The following is a 21,519-nucleotide window of genomic DNA, read 5'->3' on the forward strand; positions in this document are numbered from 1 at the left end:
AGATTGTTTAATTCCAGTCAAAAGTGGTGATCAAGGCACTGATTTCATGTACTGGTTGCATCTATTGTAGCATACACTGATGCCCTATACATTGTCCAAAAGATGATTAACGGAGTTCATAATGGACTCTTATTATGCATGGACTCTTGATAATAATGAAGAGAGATCAGCTGCAAACAAATCACCCTGTAGAAATAGTTGCTGGAAACAAATCACCATGTGGAAAGATCAGCTAGGAACAGGTTACCCAGTAGAGAATTCAGCTAGAAGCAAGTCACCTGTAGAGATATCAGCTACAAACAAATCACCCTGTAGAAAGATCAGCTGGAAGAAAGTCACTTATAGAGAAACAAATCACTCTGAAAAGAGTTCAGCTACAAACAATGAGAATTTCAGCTACAGTTCACTTATGTAAGAAGTCATCTTATTACCTATGTGATAATCATCCATTCTATTTATTCAGTATTAATATACAATTATTTAATCAGACAAAAAGCTATTGTGTAATTACCTCTTTTGTTCAACAATTCCTGCAGTAAATAAGAAAAAAAATGAGTTAAAAGGAGGAACCAAAGGCAGTTTATGGCTGGCTTTGTGGTTTGCAATACAAAAAGAAATTTGATCTAAACCAAGCTGTAAAAAAAGAGTGTGGCCCCCAAAAAGGCCAGTGTGAAAAAAGATGTGAAATCAAAGGTAGCGGCCAAGAAATGGCTGTGATGGTAGGTTATTGGCAATATTTTAATAGCAACAATTCAGGTGAATTTGGTTCCGAATCCTAATGAAACTTGGAGGAAGCAACACAAATTCACCTGAATTGTCATTATTAAAATTTTTGCCATTAACCTACCATCACAGCCATTTCTTGGCCACCACCTTTGATTTCACATCTTTTTTCACACTGGCCTTTTTGGGGGCCGCATTCTTTTTTTACAGTTTAGCTGTTTTGATTTAGATCATATTTACAATGTCTCGTATCTGTGATAAAATTAATACCTCAGCCATCTGATGCTCAAACTTAAGTTGGCAACTGGGTACCTAATTAGTTTACAGATACTACACAGTTAGCTATGCATATTTTCTTCAAATTTTGATATGTAGCTGAATTCACAAATCAGACAATTTATTGCACAAGCAGTGTGGTACAATGCAATGTTTACCAGCAGTGATCTCACTTAGTTAACTGCAGCTACACATAAGTTTCAGATTACATTTAACAAGTGTTGTGTGTTATGTCACTGTAGGGAAATACCATTCTCATCTCAATAACTGTATCAACATTTCCCTATGCAGGCGTTCTTATTTAGATCAACTGTTGTATGTTTTACCATTTCTAAGGTGCAAGTGATATTTCCTGTGCTGTAAAATGATAGCCAGCCTTCTTAACACCATAATGAGTGTGCACGTGATTGATAACAGCAATAGTGAAAGAGCCAGTGGGGAAAAAGGGGGATGCGGGCGGGGATGAGAAACAATTAATCACGTTTGCCTGCAACCATAGGCATAACTAGGGTGAAATTTGCCCTACCATCACATTCTATGTCCAACCATCATGCTGTCAAACCATATCACACAAAAAATTAGTAGAGCACAGACAATTCTTGACACCCTATAGTAAATGTACCACATTATCGAGGCATGAATAAGAACAAGTACCACAAGATTATAATCATTAAGAGAGAGAGCTCTTATTCATTAAGATAATATGCAACATAACTACAAGGGTCTAGACTCAGGGGTACCATGCATTGGGTGGAAAGTACAGGGGCCCTGGCAAGACTTACACTATTAAATCACAATAAGTATAATATTATACAAAAATAATATTTATGGCATGCAGAAAAGTTCAGTTTGGGCAAACTGATAGATCCCAGTCCAGGGAGGCTCTAAAATTATAAATCCAGTCTGAGCAGGAGACAGCAATGCGAACAGCCTGCTCAAATAGGGATCTTACAGTCTTCTTCATCATTTCACAAGCATTGCCCACTTGGACAATTGTGTCTAGCATAAAGTGGCCCAAACAACCAATCTTGATGGAAATGAGCAACAGATAAGCCAGAAAGCTGAAGGTCATGTTGTAAACAGCCATACCAATCTTCCTTCCGAGTTCTAGCAACCAAAGTATGTTGCATATTAATTACTGGGTATTGGTGGGGATAACTCATTTGGACAAACAGATGAAATGATTGAAAACCAACACCAAGTCAGGTTTGCTAAGGGTGGAGGAAAGATTGTTTGAAATGGTGCTAGGAGGGCAGACGCTATAAAAATATCCTGGAAGGTCAGCATAGAATTTATAATTGTTACTTAGGTACTGTTGGAGTCCGTGAATGAGAACCTGTAGTCACTAGAACTGAATCATGTCTCCAGGTATACCTGCCTAGATCAAGAGCAACGGGACATCCAGTCAAAATATAGTTTGTTGTGGGGTGGGTAGCTTGACAAAGGGCACATTTAAGGCTAGTAATGATGTTACATCTTGCCAGGTCCATAGGAGTTGGTAGAGTACCACAGCCAGCATGTTGTAAGGACAGCTGTTTCTCAGGAGGCCATACATCAATCTCTTCCATAAATGGCAAAGCTTGCTCCAGAGTGACAAGGTCTAAAAATTATTTTGAACAGTTAATGTCTTGAATTTTGATTCTCAATAATCAAAATGAGTATGATGTAAATCATGACATGCATGGTTCTTGAATGTAGCAGAGAGGACGTCAGTAATTGAAGCTTTAGCAGTAGATAAACAGTTAAGGACAGCGGAAGAGAGATCTGGACCATTGGATAGTACAGAATATTGCAGTTCTACAATCAGTGGGTCTACTGACTGCTAGAATGTATGACAATTTAGCTGACTGCTTCAGATGAGGTTAAAAAGGGAGATTCGGGTAAAAAACATGTACAGTTCCAGGAGTCCAATTATGGGGGAGGTTCAACCAATTACAACTCTTCACAAACTTCAATGTTGATGACTGTGCTGAAGTAATAGAGGACACAGTACTTGAAGCCTATCAACAGCAAAATGAAAATGTAGAACAGAAGACACCGGAAAAGTTTTTCAAAATCTTTCTTCACCCCAAATATAACACTTATCAATGATTTGTAAGAACTGTAAGATTTGTTGTTTCATGTTGGCAGAACAGTCTTTTGAGCAACATTTATTTTGGAGAAACACCGATAGTGCGACTTAGACACTTGGTGCAGTCCAACTACACTTAGTATTGCCATCTGCCATTGAGAACACTGTGGAGGAAACCATATGGTAACTATTGAAGTTCAGAGGTATACACACACTCCTGAGGCTGGAACTCAAACATATGTCCATTGCCTTTGAGACAAGTGATGATAAAGCTTGCTGATGAGATTTGACATCTTTATAGATGACAGTCAAGTCATTTCTAAAGATATCAAATTTAATCAGCAAGCTTTATGATTTTAGAGGTACGTAATGTAAAACACAAGTCAGGTGACCTCATGGAATTGTTCGCTTCCCGACTCGATTGTTTAGAGTATCACTCTTTTCACCCTATTTCATATCCCTATAGAACTTAGCCAAAAAAACGGTAACCAAAAAGGCGAAAAAGAAGTTCAATCCTGAAGGGGGATCGAACCCAGAATCCCAATGTGATAGTCTAGAGTGCTACCAATTATGTTACCGCTGCTAACTGCCTTGGTTCCTTTCTTTCTATCTTATAAATGTGATTCACGAAGTAAGCTGTATATAGTAAGAAGAACCTAACCCTAAAGGTGAAGAAGAAACCAAAGCTGAACTCTAACCCTAACGTTAATACTACTGGACACTTCCCCTAAAGTCGACTATTCGCGGAAACTACTGGACGCGTCCCCTAAAGTCGACTACTCGCGGCAACTACTAGACGCGTTCCCTGTTAAGTCGAAGAGAGAGAGCAACAACTACAGTAGGAAGTCTGGATCTTTTGATTTTAATATTACGTAAGGGTTATGAAAGGTGGTGAAGAGTAAAAGCCGATTGTTTACACGCGGAACCGGCGAAGGGCAAACATGCGGTTTGTGTCGACCCGCCTTCAGCAAGCCACAACTTGTTACGCCCTGCCATAAACAAACTTGTTCATCGCTTTTCCGTGTGTCATCAGGCCCCGTTACAACTGAAACTCCAGCTGGCTAAGAAGCTCAGTAGTGATTCTTCGTTTATGATTAGCAGTTTTCATTTGGGCCCACGTGGAGTTCTACGTAGCTATAGACGCGAGAAGAATGGGGTCCCGATTGCTGCTGGGTGAGTTATCAGTGTTATTGTCACTACTGTTGGTTAAGGCCAATATTTATCAATTCCTTGCTTCCTGTCCCCAAAAGAACATTCAACTAGTGCGGACGGTTATTATTATTAAAAACTAAAAGTTTATTGTTTTTGAAAATCATCAGAACGCTACAAAAACTAGCATCTGCTGGCTGCCTCAGTGAAGAGAAATGAACCATCTGTAGTTAACGGTTAAACAACCTATAAATGATTGGCTTTGTTTGTGAAACTCTAATAAACAATCATATTTTGTGTGCTAAGATATGCTATGCTAATTTCATAGACAAATGCTGGAGGCACACAAAATACAAAATTAATATGCCAATTACAATAATAATTACCAATGTGGGTGACAAAACTGGATGCGGGCAAGTGAGAGAGAACAAGGTATTAACATATGTTGGCCTAATAACTACCTACTACAAGTGTTATCTCCAAGATGGTGCTGTACTGACTAGCTACATAGTGTCTAACTGGAGTACACTGGCCATTTTTAAGGGTGGGGTAATTGTACGTTTTTGGGTGAATTGTGACACCATTTCAATACTGAGTGATGAATATGGTACTTTAGGCCATTATTTGGTACTATATAGCATATATTCCCGATTTCCAGAGTGACAGTCTAAGCTAGCCATGACCAGCTATAGCCACAAACTGATCAACACCAGCGTTGAAACCGGGTCGGGTCATCCGGGTCACATTTTCTCCGGGTCATCCAGGTCTGACCCGGTTTACAATTTATCCGGGTCTGACCCGGATTGGATCACGTGAGAAACGAAATTGTTTGTTTGACGACTTGGAACTTATAAACGCCATCGCGTAGCTCTTTCGTGAGCCACGCCCACTTATCGCATTACTGACATATGCTCAGCCACGCCTATTTGTTAGTAAGTGCAGTATGTAGCACGAAACTGAGGGTATCTATGGTGAGGGGTAGCTATTGTGAGTAGGTGAAGACCTTTTTTTTTTCTTTTTTTTTTTTCGGTCTTCAACCTACAGCTAGACTGAAGTTGCAATATTTACTCAACACGAATCGAACGCTCAAAATTTAGACTCGTTTGCTCACCCGAGACTAGCCGAAACACGTCTTGGCTTTAATTAATCCGGGTCACATCCGGGTCACATCCGGGTCAGTGGGTCATCCAGGTCAGCAGTAGTGACCCGGTTTCAACGTTGATCAACACCCATGCAGACACCAGGTCCCATTGATAGGGCACCTGTAGCTCAATTCATATATACGTTTATATAAAAGTGTTGTGAAGTGTGCTGTCACTAACTAAAGCCCTACAGCTATTATTATACACTGCATACCTATAATCTCTTCACTCCCTATCCTGCTAATATTCCTCTACACTTGCTTGATGTGCTCAATGCATGCATATATGACATGAGAAATCATGGTCACATGAAGGTCTTCCCTTTATGTTTAATGTACTCCACTCTACTTTAACTGTTATTACCTGAAATATAGTACCTTGAAGGAACTGGGATGTCAGGTGTTCCCAAGCTGGGTGTAGGTCACATATTAAATGCCAAACTATACTTTATGGTTGACCACTTTCATTTTCAGTATCCTATTATTATGTCTCTCTTTAGACTACTTGATAATTCATACTTTCTGATTTAATCTTCGGTAGTCAGCAACTTCCATACAGTCATGCACTACAATAAGATTGCCCTGATAGATCTGTTACCACCCTCAATCAAGCTAAATCTTTCCCAAATGTCACAGATGTGACACTCTTTCTACTGTTTAAACTTCTCACTGCACTGGCCGTGGAAAAATAATTGAACAACATATGTGACCCAGTCTGGGAAAACCGGTCTTATCGAATTATCGAGAACGCCGGTTTTAAGTATTTAGTGTGTTGTAGCTCACCAATGGTTGAGGCTATGTGTACCAAATTTCACATGTTTTATACCAATTCCTTACCTTCCAGAACATCCACTGTGCAAGTAGCCAGCTAATAAGTTTCCCACCATTTTAGATAGTTTTTAAACCGCGGTTGACTATATCAGGCGAGCTCCAAAGGGGGGGTCTTGGAAGGAGGGGAAGAGACTATTTTGAAAAATTGGAAAGGAAAGCGTAGGGATAAATTATGCCAAGTTGTGGGCCATTCAGGTCTCAAAACTGGCTGAAATGCAAGGAAATTTACAACAGAGGTATTTATTCAATACCACATAGCTGAAATGAAAGGAAATTCACAGCAAAGGTATTTATTCAATACCACACAGCTGTACAGCAACATACAGCCATCCCCATGCTGACCAGAGCTCCATTAAGGCCTCATACCGCACGTACAGATCGCCACTAGGCTTGCCAGCAAAACCAGACCACTGAAGTCTTGCTGGTTTTTGGTTGTGAAATTATTTAGTTTATTCATGTAGCTTTATGTTCTGGGTGAAAAATCCAATCTGCTTACATGGGCGATAGGACCAGTTTTCCCAGACTACAGTAGGTCACATATACTGTATCACGTACAAGGACTAAACAAACAAAATTACAGACACTTTTGGGTTTAATACAGTGAATGGCTTGACAACTGCAGAGGACTGGTGTTGCCATAAGAGGCAGTGCTGTTGCATGGTGGTTGTATGACTTCTCGTATGGAAATATGTATTTCACTCTGTGTGTGCGTAATCTATATAACTTTGGCTGATTGTTTTATCCTGAGCTACTTGGCCCCAAAAGTGGGGGTAACAAGCCTTTGAAAATAGTGTGGGGGCCATGCATATGGCCCCCTGATCTCCTGGTTCCAATGCCTGTAGGTATACCCAAAAATGTTTCTCTCACTGTTTAGGCACACATGATTATTGTAATACAACTTTCTTTCAACATAATGGTGTGCATTTGTGTATTATGGTGAGCATGTGCGTGCATGCATACATGCGTGAACACAAAAACTACATCCCATTGCTAAACTGGTTATAATTTCATTACTGTAATGAAATATCTGCATTTTATAACTTGCATTCCAGTGCCATTTAGCTGTTTAATAGGACTATTGCACAATGGCATGCATACAAGTTGGCATTTTTACTGTGCCCACCTCCCCCGATTAATCCCAGCCACATATAAGTGTTTATTTATATTATAATTTTAATTTGTTCACTTAGTACCACCACATATCCACTAGAACCTCTGGAGTGCTTTAGCAATAGAAGCTACTGAAGGAAACTGTTTTATTGTTGGTCATTACAACTCAACAGTTTTTAGTCAGCCTTTATTTTATTGGCTGACTAAAGACTGAGTAGCTTGATTATTTTTGTTAAGTTCGATAAATAAATATGTACTATACAATAATAGGTGACTTACACTATAAAGGAGAAATTAAATGAGGTGGTTAACCAAAAGCTATAGCAGTGGTTAAGGATGCAGGTGTTTGGTATGGAGGTCCCTGGTTCAAACTGTGGTAAATTTTTGTCACTTTTATACCCAGCGGTGACTGCTCTTTTAGAGTATCTCGATCCCACGATTTTTGCACTGCTACGATTATCAGCCTATGTACCCATACTCAGTTTGTTCTGTAGCTGTGACAGAAGTTTGACTTTTTATGTAAATAAATGTTCATAACTCTTTTGATATTTATCAGAGTAATAGCTAACTTGATACATGCTTTATATGCTCATCATTTGTCCCAAAGATCAAGGCAATTGAGTTATATGGAGTTTAACTTGTTAAACAAAGTTATGGAGGGAGATAATTTGTGTGTGTGTTTGGGTGGTGTAGTGACACATTGCAGCTATCTAGGTACGAAGCACACCTTCATCACAATACTAGATGTAATATAGAACAGTAGGTATTAATTGGAAAACATTATGAACACATGCACGGGAAAAATACCGTGTGTATGGGTTGTTCCAATTGGGTGACCAGGTGGTACAAAAAGTCGGTCTCAGTGACGGAGGTGAAACAGAAGAAAGGGACCAGTGATGGGACAAAGTTTCTGAGTCCGATTCAGACATTGTTTGTGCCATTACGTAGTGGACAGGATTGTACAAGCGGTCGGTGGGAGATGAAGTAGTTCAATATTCGGACAACGGATTAACCGATTGCCTTAACGCCTGCCCAGTGAGTTCTTTCCATGTATTGTTGTGCGCGACTTGTATGTACTGAGGTTTTCACCAGAGTTCGGGTCTGCGTGGTGCCATGCGTGGGTGTGGCGGTTGGCGTGGTTGCACACTCAGCTTTTTGCCATGATGATAGCTGGTGCACTTTCACGTGTGGCGTCGCTCGGATTCGGGCGCTGGTGGGGGCCTCGGTATGCCAGCAAACCAATGCGTTGTTCGTTTGCAGTAAAAGCCACGAAACCGCGCATGAAATGCCCCATGTGTTTTGGGGGGATATTCGGTGTAGACATGCAGAGGGTTGTCTTGACTTGTGTACTAGGCGTTAAATAAGGTAATCTTCGAAAATAATTGGACTGCACACGCGTTGCTGAACCGGCTCGAGTGGGGGCGTGGTCACAACGTTTGGACACGAGAATTGTGCTGTCATTTGGTTTAGGTACTAAGCTGGATGTGCCTGTTGTAGTTAATGCACAAATAAGATGGGGCTGGGTGAGCAAAGTTAATATTGCATGACTAGCACTGATTTTAATGGAGTAGTCACACCATATATGGTACTAATTGTTTCCCAATCAGGTTAGCAACTGCAATTAGGGGACACTAATCCAAATAGCAATCATTGTAGTGTCCATGTATATTATACGGAATACCCCGTAGGAAAAAACTGTCGGAATTAATGTGTGCAGTGGAACTGATTTAGCTACATATATTAGTCTAGCAGACCAGCAAGGGATCATTTGTGCTGCAGGCAATTACAATTGTACTCAGGGATCATTTGTGCTGTAAGCAATTACCACTCTACCTTTGGTGCCCAACAGGCCCATTGACAAGTTAACACTCCTTGGTCTCAGGGCCCCCTGGGATTTTTCATTGTGATGGACACATGCACCTTTGTAGCACCCTGTGTGTGCCTTCATAGCATTAAATAGTGTGTAGTACATGTGCCAGTGAGTTGGCTCACTGAGGGGAGAAAATGTTAGTTAGTGAAGACTACTAAGCAAGTGGTATGTGTTCTAGTAGTTGGCTGGCACTGGCATGACCCTCATTTTTGTATATGTGTAATACAGGTGCCAGTGAGTTGGTTCACTGAGAGGGAAAATGTTGGTTAATAAGAATATTAAGCAAGTGGTGTGCGTTTAAGTGGTTGGCTGGCAATGGCATAGCCCTTATTTTATTTGTGTAGTATAGGTGCCAGTGAGTTGGTTCACTGAGAAAAATAATAAATTTAAAAAATGAGTAAGTAAGGAATATTAAGCAAGTGGTGTGTGTTCCAGTAGTTGGCTGGCACTGGCATGGCCCTCATATTAATTTTCTTTTGTTATGTAGCAGCCTACCCCTTCTTCTCTCCTTCCACAAAATAAAAATAAATATAATCCCCGTACTTTCCAACTGGTTACATTGATTGTATTGATCCACCACTGAATCACAGTATTGGTATAATATCATAAGAAATGTAAACAATGGTCATTTGCATTAGGGTACTACAGACAGTGGGGTCGGTATGTGCATGTGTACCATATGGGCTGGTGTACAATTTCAATCCAAACTATTCACCTATGTATGAGTAAACATATGCTCTATTAGAGTAGTTGATTGGAATTGTCTTTACGAATATGTCAAGGTGATTTTGGATCACTAGCTCATTGGCGTTGGTCTTAAGATTGCATGGCTAATGTTAATACCACTGGTTGTGGCTGATCATATCAATGGTCCTATTACAAAATTGTATAGGAGAACCATGGAACCCTGCACAACTACCAAAACAACCACCATCATTGGACGGCGGTTGACAAGTGAACAATATCAGCTTGAAACAAATGGCTGATGGTTTGGGGTTCTTAATTTAACGACCGACATTAAATGGAGTTTAACTTGTTAAACAAAGCCAATGGAGGGAGATGATTTGTGTGTGTGTTTGGGTGGTGTAGCGACACATTGCAGCTATCTAGGTACGTAGCACACCTGCATCACAATACTAGATGTAATATAGAACAGTAGGTATTAATTGGAAAACATTATGAACGCATGCGTGGGAAAAATACCGCATGTATGGGTCGTTCCAATTGGGTGTCCAGGTGGTACAAAAAGTCCCCTCCCATAGCCGACCCCTAGGACTAGGAGAATATGTTGGAAATGAGTACATAAAACACCAGTTACGTTAGTGCTGCAATATATCAGAATGATAATAAAATAACAACTTTAAGAAAAGGGAATTAACATTATGGTATGGGACTATTCTATCACAGGAGGAAATGCACAGACATTGAAGGGAGTCTTGTGTGGTAGACTCAGTTATTTAAGGGAGTCTTGTGTGGCAAACTCAGACATTGAAGGGAGTCTTGTGTGGTAGACTCAAGTCCAGTGTTCTCCCATTCCAAGAGTAGCTCTTCCATCCCAAAACTAGCTTGGGATGTGATAGTGCAGGGTTTCATTAGGATTATTAGGATGGCCTTAGAAATCCCTGTGGCTTCAAAGTTGGGAACCCCCAGGTATTTCGTCCCCAAGCCTCATGCAATTGGGAGCCACAATTTGTGGCTGATCATATCAATAATGGTCCTATTACAAAATTGTATAGGAGAACCATGGAACCCTGCACAACTACCAAAACAACCACCATCATTGGACGGCAGTTGACAAGTGAACAATATCAGCTTGAAACAAATGGCTGATGGTTTGGGGTTCTTTATTTAACGACCGACATTAATTAAACATGTTTGCATTTTGTATCAATTTTTGTGAAGTGTGCAAAAATAAATCATAATCCCCATAGCCTCCAATGGCTTAAGAAGAATGAAGTTAATTTGAAACTTTAAACGTTAGTAAACTTAGTGTGAATTTAAATGTCTCATTGTTCCAATACCTAACACTGATATTAGACTTTAGCTATAATGGATCAGAAAGTTACACACCCATGCAGATTTTCCTATTACTAAAATTATATATACCTAGCTACAGGTTTGTTTAGCTCAATAATATACTATACGAGTGTGTTGGGAATATATAGCCATGTACGTACTTATCAACTCAATTATTGACATGAATACTCTGCATGGTGATTTACAAGGAAGATCTCTACCAGGAAGATTAACATCAGCCGTTATAACTCAATATTGGCGTTTCCAGCATTACAAGAGCAAAGTAATACTCTGTACCAAACATAGTCTGTGAATCCAAGCCTAGGAAATACAAGAGACCCTACTGTTGTGAACTGCCACTAATAATTTTGTTGAACGTAATAAATTGGATTAGTCACCAAGTTACCAACAATAATTTATAAGCACATGTCCTGTACATACAAATTTTCGAAGTGTACGGTGAAATGTAGTATTAATAACAATGAGAACTTGCCAAACAAAAATAAATTTTGTTAGATTGTGAACTCCAATGTTAGTACATGTACTTATGTTTTCTTTTGTTTTATTATTGCTTTGTAATTCTTTTAATACAGTAATCACTATTGCTAGCTTATTAGCAATTTCAGAAGGAACTTCCAGTGGTAAGTTGTGTTCACAGCAACCTGTAGTAGTAATATAATATTATTATTACTGTCACTGCCCGGACAATAACTACCACATTGTCCAACTAAATTCTTTGAAGTATGGCTTCACTAGGATATAGAGGGATAATTATATTGCATGGTTTATAAATTATAACAGTTTAGAAGCATTTGATTGGAGCGTCTACAAATTTGGAGGTTAAATGCTTTAATACTAATTACACAGTGTTGCATTTTAAAAGCTTCATAACATAAACTAAACTTCAGAATAATTGATGATTGTAAATGCTTATAATTTTGACACTCTGTTTCAGATTCTTTTAGAGTAAAAAATAATGCAAGGATGCAGTTCTTTCATACACAGTTTAATTGTAATTCTAATATTACAGGTATCACCACAACTATACCAACACAAATACTAGGTATGATCTGTATACAGTATATACTGTATGTATGTATATTTTCGTTATTTACTTCACATTGTCATATTGGCACTGTTAGATAGTACAAATTAGTCAGGTATTAATTTACAGAACTGTATCATGTGACCGAACCTGCAATAGGATGTCATAATTTTTGTGAATTTCCAAGTTTAACCCATTACCATCCGTCATAGGTGGCATATGGAGGTTTTGTTTCTTAGTAACATATAATACAGTAATTGTGTGCAGGAGAATTCTTTCAGTATGAGTTTGATAAGTTCCCTACTGCTGACACACTACAGTATGTTGTAAAAGGTCATGCCTGCATACCCCATAACAGGGGTTTAGCAAGGTGGGGTGCACCGGGGTGGTATAGGTATATATATAATAGGTATATATGGAGCAGGAGTCTGGTGGGTGCAGCCCCCCTAGAACGTACAGCTATTTCATTTGATCAGGGACTACAAATTTTGATATGGAGTGGTTTTATATACAAATATCTACATCATACTGCTTTCTTAGTGGTCTATGTTGATCAATAGTTGTATATGGATAAGTGACAGTCATGAGTTGGACCTAAAGAATGGCATACACAAAACTATGTGCATTTCAGATGCAAAAAAAGAATAAATTCTTAGCAGGCTAAGTGTGCCTATGCATGGGATAGTGCTGCAGATGCTAGTTTTTCTCATACTCAGCAACTATGGAGAATTCTCAATAGAGTTCTATGTGGTGACTGTTCTTTAAGTGTATTTGACTGACTGCTCCATTAGAGTATCTCAATCTATATAACTTTTTTGGGCACATGCTCCCTGTTTTGTATCCACCAGTTATAGGGTCCCTCCCAGTAGGTCGATTAATTTTGCATGAAAGTATAATACCGTATTCTATCTAGTTATCACCTCAACACATTCCTCAATAAAGTATAAGCTGTAGTGATTGCAAGCACAAAAACACTTCAAAAAAATAATGTTGAAATAGGTAAGCAGGTACCAAGTCAGAGAATAATGGTATAGTATGGCATATATGTGCAGTACTTGCAAGTAGCAGAAAAAAAGGTGCAACTGAAACGGTTTCCAAAACAGAATTCAAGGTTGTAACCAAAAAGTTGTTGAAGCAAAAAAAATTGTAACCAAAAAGAAAAAGAATAGAGGCAATAATGTTACTGGGATTCGATTTGGGTACTGAACACTTGCAAGTTCAACATTGCTTACTTGCATTTTGCATGTGGTTAAGAGAAAGAATTCAAGCAAATTGTTGTCTACACATTTGCACTAATCACACTGTAAAGGACGAACAACAGAAGTTAGAAGCTTCATTTTAAAATGATGTAATTCTTAGATGATGAGCGCTTTGTTTGACACAGCACCTGCTTCGATAGGTGCATCACTCAGCAAGATAATCATCTGACATCAAAGGAATGTAGACAGACAGATAGCTTTTCAGCTTTATATAATTATACAGTTACACATCTCAACATCACAATGTTCAGAAACAAAACAATCATGATTGATCCCATAATCAATGTAATCTCCCAGCCCTATATGTATATATAATGCATCGTCACACTCATAAGCATGGCATTTCTCAAATGCAGTGATTTTGTGGCATACTGCTCAATGTACTAGAATTTCGTTTGAGTCATATTTGTGTATTGCAATTAGTGCTTAAAGCAATTCTCAAATTCCAGTGCCAACTCATTATTCCTACTGTATAGACACAGCTATGTCATACGAGCACTCCAACCAGCAGCAAAAGCAGCTGAGAGGTCCCTTAATATAGTCACCATCATCATTTTGTACAAATAAATACAGCTAAGGGTGGCTCCAGAGGAGTTTGTGACGTTCCAGAAAATTGGTTAAACAAAAATGAGATACCCTAATAGAGCAGTCACCTAACTTGACCTAACATTCTAGTCAAGTATTATACGTATGCTGAAATTCAATTTCAGAGAGTCTGATTAAGTTTTCAAAGATTTCAATGGGGGCTTCCCCCTAGACCCTACACCAGTATCTGCACAGAGTTAGCTAAATAACTGACTTTATCTACTGCCTTTATCTACTGCCTTCCGTTAAATGAGGTTCCGCTGGTGAGGGTGCATGTTTGGATAGCATGAGTGTTCCCCCACCCCCTCACAATTACTGCATACTTGGCTCGATCTTGCTTCAATCTCTTTGCACTGTCTGCATGTACAACATGTAGAGTCTTTGGTATTAAGGTATTCAGTATGCTATGTGCTCACAATGTTAACTGCTATATATATTAAATTATGAGCATGCCATTTGATGTAGCTTGTTTACTGCTACCACACAAGAGTATGGAATATCATTAGACATGCAAAACAAGTCTTCCAAGTTTACAAATTATAGGGTGTGTGTAGCATCTGAGTATATTAATTGAAATAAAGCTTTACCTCAATCTCTGTAGCAGCCTGGATTTTAAACACTCCTAAGGTAGCTACTTCATGACACCATTAATTAAACTACCTGTGCAGATCTGCCATACACACTCTCGCATACAGTCCTGCTTGTCTATTGCCAAATAGGTCATACAATTTCATATTGAGACTAGACTCTAATGTGTTATACAGTGGCAGAAGCCCAAGTGGAGCAGAACAGAATAATGTATGTAAGAGGTGGACTGAAATGCAAGGTACCATAGCCAGCAAGAAGATTACATTATGTGTAGTATTTATTATGCAAAACTTATCATTTGTGAGCATTTTCCCTGACTAAAAACCCTCATGAGCGACTGGATTTGCAAAAAGATGCCTTTTCCACAAATTTAACATTCCAGTAAGCAAAATGATGTAACAGTTGACTCCTTATACTGAATAACTTGCTTTTTCTTTCAAAATGCAGCCAGATATAATTGGAGCTACACTCATGGAAAATTTCAGGAAATTATACACAGTGATAAAATTTTATTAAGCTCCAGGGTTCAAAACATGGGTCCAAATTTTGTGGGTAAAAAGGTGGCTACCTTTTTGCAAATCCAGTCACCTATAGTGTATGATTTTTTGCAGTCTTTGTTTTCTTGATCATATAGCACCTCTCTTCACTTCTTCAATACACAAAATCTGTTATTTGGTTGAAAATGAATCCAGGTTCTAGCACTTGTGTTACAATGCTACCAGATCCTCTATCACTTTACCATTTAACAGAACAATTACTTATTTTGTGAAAAATTCAAGTTTGTGTGAAATTTGTGAATTGCAGTTTAATTCACTGCTACAAGGCTAACATTGTTGAATGAATGTGTTTTGCCAAAGCCTAAGAATGAATGCCCTATATGGACTTGAGTTTTAAGCAATTAGACAAATATTAGAACCACTAGTGCCTATATATAGCCTCCTGCTTAAATATAGCAAAGTAGAATTAGTCAATGCATGAATCATGAAGTGATGTTGCCATAATGATAGCTAGAGTTGTTAGTGGGTTAACGTAGAACACATACAGTACATACATACATGCGAACTTTACAGAACAGTTGCATAATATATTACTCCATAGGTATATCTTCTTTAGTACCAGCTCCTACTACCTCATCAGTACCAGCTCCTACTATGTCATCAGTCCCAGCTCCTACTATGTCATCAGTAGCAGCTCCCACTATGTCATCAGTACCAGCTCCTACTTCTTCATCAGTAGCAGCTACTACTACGTCATCAGTTGCAGCTCCTACTTTTACGTCAGTACCAGCTACTACTACGTCATCAATAGCAGCTCCTACTACCTCATCAGTAGCAGCTCCTACTACCTCATCAGTACCAGATCCTACTACCTCATCGGTACCAGCTCCTACTATGTCATCAGTAGCAGCTACTACTACGTCATCAGTACCAGCTACTACTACGTCATCAGTACCAGCTACTACTACGTCATCAGTACCAGCTCCTACTACGTCATCAGTACCAGCTCCCACTACGTCATCAGAAGCAGCTCCTACTACATCATCAGTACCAGCTCCTACTACGTCATCAGTACCAGCTCCTACTACGTCATCAGAAGCAGCTCCTACTACATCATCAGTACCAGCTCCTACTACATCATCAGTACCAGCTCCTACTACGTCATCAGTACCAGCTCCCACTACGTCATCAGTACCAGCTCCTACTACGTCATCAGTACCAGCTCCCACTACATCATCAGTACCAGCTCCTACTACTTCATCAGTACCAGCTACTACTACCTCATCAGTAGCAGCTCCTACTACGTCATCAGTACCAGCTCCTACTACGTCATCAGTACCAGCTCCCACTACATCATCAGAAGCAGCTCCTACTACATCATCAGTACCAGCTTCTACTACGTCATCAGTACCAGCTCCTACTACATCATCAGTACCAGCTCCTACTACGTCATCAGTAACAGCTCCTACTACGTCATCAGTACCAGCTCCCACTACGTCATCAGTACCAGCTCCTACTACTTCATCAGTACCAGCTACTACTACCTCATCAGTAGCAGCTCCTACTACATCATCAGTACCAGCTTCCACTACGTCATCAGTACCAGCTCCTACTACTTCATCAGTACCAGCTCCTACTACATCATCAGTACCAGCTCCGACTACATCATCAGTACCAGCTCCTACTACGTCATCAGTACCAGCTCCTACTACATCATCAGTACCAACTCCTACTACGTCATCAGTACCAGCTCCTACTACGTCATCAGTACCAGCTCCCACTACCTCACCAATGATGACACCATCACCAACACCAGGTACAGTTAATACTCTCATTGTCATCACTATGCATGTTGTATTCTAATGTAACAGTCGCAACACACCCTGAGGTTTGTATCTGGTTTTGTATACACTCCACTCAAAGGCTTGTGCCACGAGTGTTTACAAACCAGGCGGGTGTGTTACTGTATGTAGAATAGTGTATGTGTAGACAAAAGTGCCCAGTATGCACCTTCTTGCTATGATAACAAAGTGTGCCCATAATTTGTGACATAATAGGTCCATGAAGCACTGAATGTGGTGTCAGCATAAAAGATATCATTTTATGCATTGGGCATCAGAGAAGCTGAAACTTCACATTTTGCATGATGCAGAATTTGGGTAGTGTAATAAAACAGACGCAGTAAAAATCAGGCTTAAAGCTACTTGTGAAGAGAAGAGTGGTTGAAGATCAAGACACTCTAGCAGAACAGTCACCACAGATTAAAAATTGGAATATCCTAATAAAATGTTCACTGATGTAATAGATACTCTAATAGAGCAGTCATTGTATAATTTTCTAAGAGCATATTTGAAGAGAAAAAAAGAAACTATCATGTAGAGAGATCAGCTACAACCAAGTCACCCTGTAGAGATATCAGCTAAATACAAGTTACCCTATAGGGATCTGCTACATGCAAATCACCCTTTAGAAATATGTGTTGGAAACAAATCACCATGTAGAGAGTACAGCTAGAAACAAGTCACTCTGAAAAGAGTTCAGCTATAAACAATGAGGGTTTCAGCTACAGTTCAGTTATGTATAAGAAGTCACCTTATTACCTACAGTATGTGATTATCATTCATTGTTAAATATACAAATATTTTTAAACAGACAAAAAGCTTGTACACAAAATTTCTTCCTTTGTTCCACAATTCCTGCAGAAAAGAAAAACACATTAAAAGGAAGCACCAAAGCTAGTTTATGGCTGGCTTTGTGGCTTGCAATACAAAAATAAGTGATATCTAAACCAAAACAGCAAAGCTGTAGAAAAAGAGTGCGGCCCCCCAAAAGGCCAGGATGAAAAAAGATGTGAAATCCAAGGTGGTGGCCAAGAAATGGCTGTGATGGTAGGTTAACAACAAAAATTGTAATTACAACAATTCAGGTGAATTTGGTACCGAATCGTAGTGGAGGAGGCAACGCAAATTCACCTGAATTGTCGTAATTAAAATTTTTGCCATTAACCTACCATCACAGCCATTTCTTGGCCGCCACCTTGGATTTCACATCTTTTTTCATCCTGGCCTTTTTGGGCCACACTCTTTTTTTACAGCCTGGTTGTTTTGGTTTAGATAATAATTATGTTGAAGAACAATGCTATAGAACAGCTTTAATTGTATGAGCATGCAAAAATACTTTCAGTATCAGCTTATGAAAAGCTCATTGCACATTATGGCAAAGTAAAATGTGACCCGGTCTGCAAAAAGGGGTCTTATAGCCTTTTCAATTGCATATATATGGTAACCCATAACTTGACTGGTGAATATGGTACAAGCCTAAAATTTGGTCACCCAACAACCCTAACCTGGCAGTAGCTGTGGGTGTAATTACATGGTGATAGCTTTAGTAGATTAGGAGTTATGATTAACCAAACATGGATAATTGGAAAGGCTATAAGACCCCTTTTCGCAGACCGGGTCACAAATGTAGAATCTATTCTTGAGCAGCATAAGCACGGCACAATCAACACAACTAATCCTATATATACAAGTGTAAGTGAAAATTAGGAATTTTAAACTAGAGTAGTGATCAACTAGAGTATAGCGCACCAATAAAAAGTACTGAAACAAGCTTGAGTATGTGAACTACTGATGGTGAAGGGAATCCCCCCAGTAAAATCATCCCATTTTATAAAGCTACAAATGTGTAAATATCGCATTTTCTTTCTTCATGTCAATATACTCATGGTGATTACTTAACACAATACTATGTATGTATCTTTATCTCAGTAGGTATTGTAAGGAAATTACTATGCATTTGTGTTTGACAGTGCTTCCTCCAGAGGTTAGAATAGATCCCATTGATCCTGTACCACTTGGTGAAAGCGTATCACTGGTCTGTAGAGGATTTGGTACTCCAACTATTACATACATGTGGCGTAATCCACAAGGAGATATTGTATCAACCAGTTATGTCTATAATTTTACAATCTTTGATACTAGTCAATATGGTTACTATACATGTGAAGCAACTAATGATGATGATAGTGGATCATCTAGGATTGAAGTAGCAGCACCAGGTTTGCAGCTCTGTATTCAGTGATAGTGTATACTTTTGTGAAATGGGTGATATTCTTAAACTTCATTTCATTTCTATTGATTCATAGTTGATTGTGTTTGATATAGGTACATATTACTAGCATAATTGTAAAATTATCAACTTTTAACAAGGAAGCTTTGCAAAGGGAAATCGGACACAAAGAAGGACAAAAGTAGCTAAGTCCATGATGTTTGCATTGCGGTATGCCAAAAGACACCAGTCAAGTTGAAGCAATGTATAATAATGAAGACCATAGCGTTATTCATTATTGAGTTACACTTGCCTATAGGCAACAGCAGGCAACTTAAACTTTTATGCTACCATTATGCTTGATGCTTTAGGCTACCTATTATGCTTTAAATTGTGCCAGCATAATCAGCAAAGGCCTACCCATATAACTACATATTTTCTGAGGAGTGTGGTCATAAAATTCATTGATTTGTAGCAAAAAGTTTATTGGAACTTTGGCAATGATAGGAATCAGAGCTAAAAGGTGGAATTATATACATTGCACAGAGTTTGCAACACCAAATTAATGGCACATACTCCAAGTGCATTAATTTTTGTATAGTGTTACATATGTGAAATAGCATTTAACAAAATGCTAGTCTAGTCTTGTAGTCAAGTAATCAAGTCATCATTACATTGTACCTTTAGATTGTGCATATGAAGGACGTTTGTATCGTGTTGGAGAGCAATTTCAGCCAAATTGTACCACAAGATGTTTTTGTAAGCCTGGAGGGGTGTTTGAATGTCATAGACAGCAATGTCCTTATGATGGACCAACATGTGAAGTTAATGGTGACCCCCACTACAGAACATTTGATGGGTACTGGCATCACTACCAAGGAAAATGTGAATATGTTCTTGCTAAACCAAATGACACTGAGGAGTTTGTTATTTCTGCTGGTAATATTGCCGACAGAGGAAGCCCGGTATCTGTTGCAGGGTTTGTGAAGATTATAATTCCAGAAGAGAACTTGACTATTATATTAGGGCAGGGAAATGTTGGAGAGGTACCTGTTACTATCAATAACATGTCACCAAAACCATGTACAACAAGGAGTCAAAATATTTATTCCTCTGACAGTGTCAGTGTGTTTTGTAGAGGAGGATATCCTTATGTTAGCTTAACACGAGGTGTTCGTGTGTTCTTTGATGGAATTTATCGTATAAAGATAACTGTATCCACTTCACTACAAGGAATACTATGTGGACTTTGCGGTGATTACAATGATGACCACACTGATGATCTCAGAAAGCCAGATGGAACTGTTATACCTGTTACAGGATATGGAAGCACTAGAGTAGTAATTGGTGGAGCTATCAATGATTTTGGTGATAGTTGGCTAGTACCAGATCCTACAAATCCAGAATGTAGTGGAGCAGGTGTAGGAAAGAGAAATGCTCCAGGGATTGTTAACTGTTCTACTGATCCGGACATTATATCAGAAGGACAAGCTAGGTGTAGTGTTTTGGAACAAGATCCTTTCACATCCTGTCATGATGTAGTCAATGTAACACAGACAATAGAGAATTGTGAATTTGACTATTGTTGTTGTAATGAGACACAACGTGAAGATTGTTACTGCGATGCATTATCCAGTTATGCTAGTGTTTGTGCTGATGCTGGAGTGGCTATATCTAACTGGAGAACATCTGATATTTGTTGTAAGCTAATAATAGTAACATAGATATAATAGACATACAATGGTAAGCATGGTATCTAACTTAAACACTCTTTTTTATATTTGCAGAGCTTAAGAAACATTTGACTGCTATATAAAAACAATATGAAGCATTTCAGTCATACGTAGTGGCCTATTCTCCCCTCTGAGTATTCAAATATTAATTAGCAATACTGTACTGCACCTTTCTTCTATTTTCTGCACCTTTGTGCTACCTATCTATACACAGTTGTGCTACAAACCTACAAGTTCATATTTAAGAGCAATTTTTGGTACCCATCTCTATGCCATGGATTTGTACACATGTGATACTTGCATAGGATGTGCAAAAGTAGGACATGCGGTTGCAAACCACATCCTGTCACACACTAGGTCATATCTTAGTGTTTGAATGGAATATTTGAATTCTGTGGCTTGTATTACAATACAATTAAATGTTTAATATGGGTTAAAATTTGCATGACCACTATATTATCGAGTAATGAAATTTGAAACAAGTAAACAAATTTGTGCCCACATACCATTTTTCCACAAGCCCAGTCACATACTGTACACTATGTGAATGTATAAATTACTTGATGTCATCATAT

General features: G+C 38.8%; 1 protein-coding gene across 2 annotated transcripts in view; it reads left to right on the forward strand.

Moving 5' to 3' along the window:
- Window positions 1-4,063: 4,063 nt before the first annotated feature.
- LOC136246589 (mucin-2-like) overlaps window positions 4,064-21,519 on the forward strand; it is a 53,012-nt gene continuing 35,556 nt past the window's right edge. The window contains exons 1-6 of one of the 2 annotated variants that reach the window (XM_066038085.1): window positions 4,064-4,243; window positions 11,781-11,828; window positions 12,218-12,250; window positions 15,763-16,977; window positions 18,973-19,221; window positions 19,899-20,912. In XM_066038085.1, coding sequence (XP_065894157.1) covers window positions 4,222-4,243; window positions 11,781-11,828; window positions 12,218-12,250; window positions 15,763-16,977; window positions 18,973-19,221; window positions 19,899-20,912 — 2,581 coding nt within the window. In that variant the 5' untranslated portion in view covers window positions 4,064-4,221. The remainder of the gene's footprint in view (window positions 4,244-11,780; window positions 11,829-12,217; window positions 12,251-15,762; window positions 16,978-18,972; window positions 19,222-19,898; window positions 20,913-21,519) is intronic. The other variant, XM_066038086.1, reaches the window with a different exon arrangement.

The sequence above is a fragment of the Dysidea avara genome, chromosome 2, assembly GCF_963678975.1.
Source record: "Dysidea avara chromosome 2, odDysAvar1.4, whole genome shotgun sequence".
In the NCBI taxonomy this organism is placed as follows: Eukaryota; Metazoa; Porifera; class Demospongiae; order Dictyoceratida; family Dysideidae; genus Dysidea; species Dysidea avara.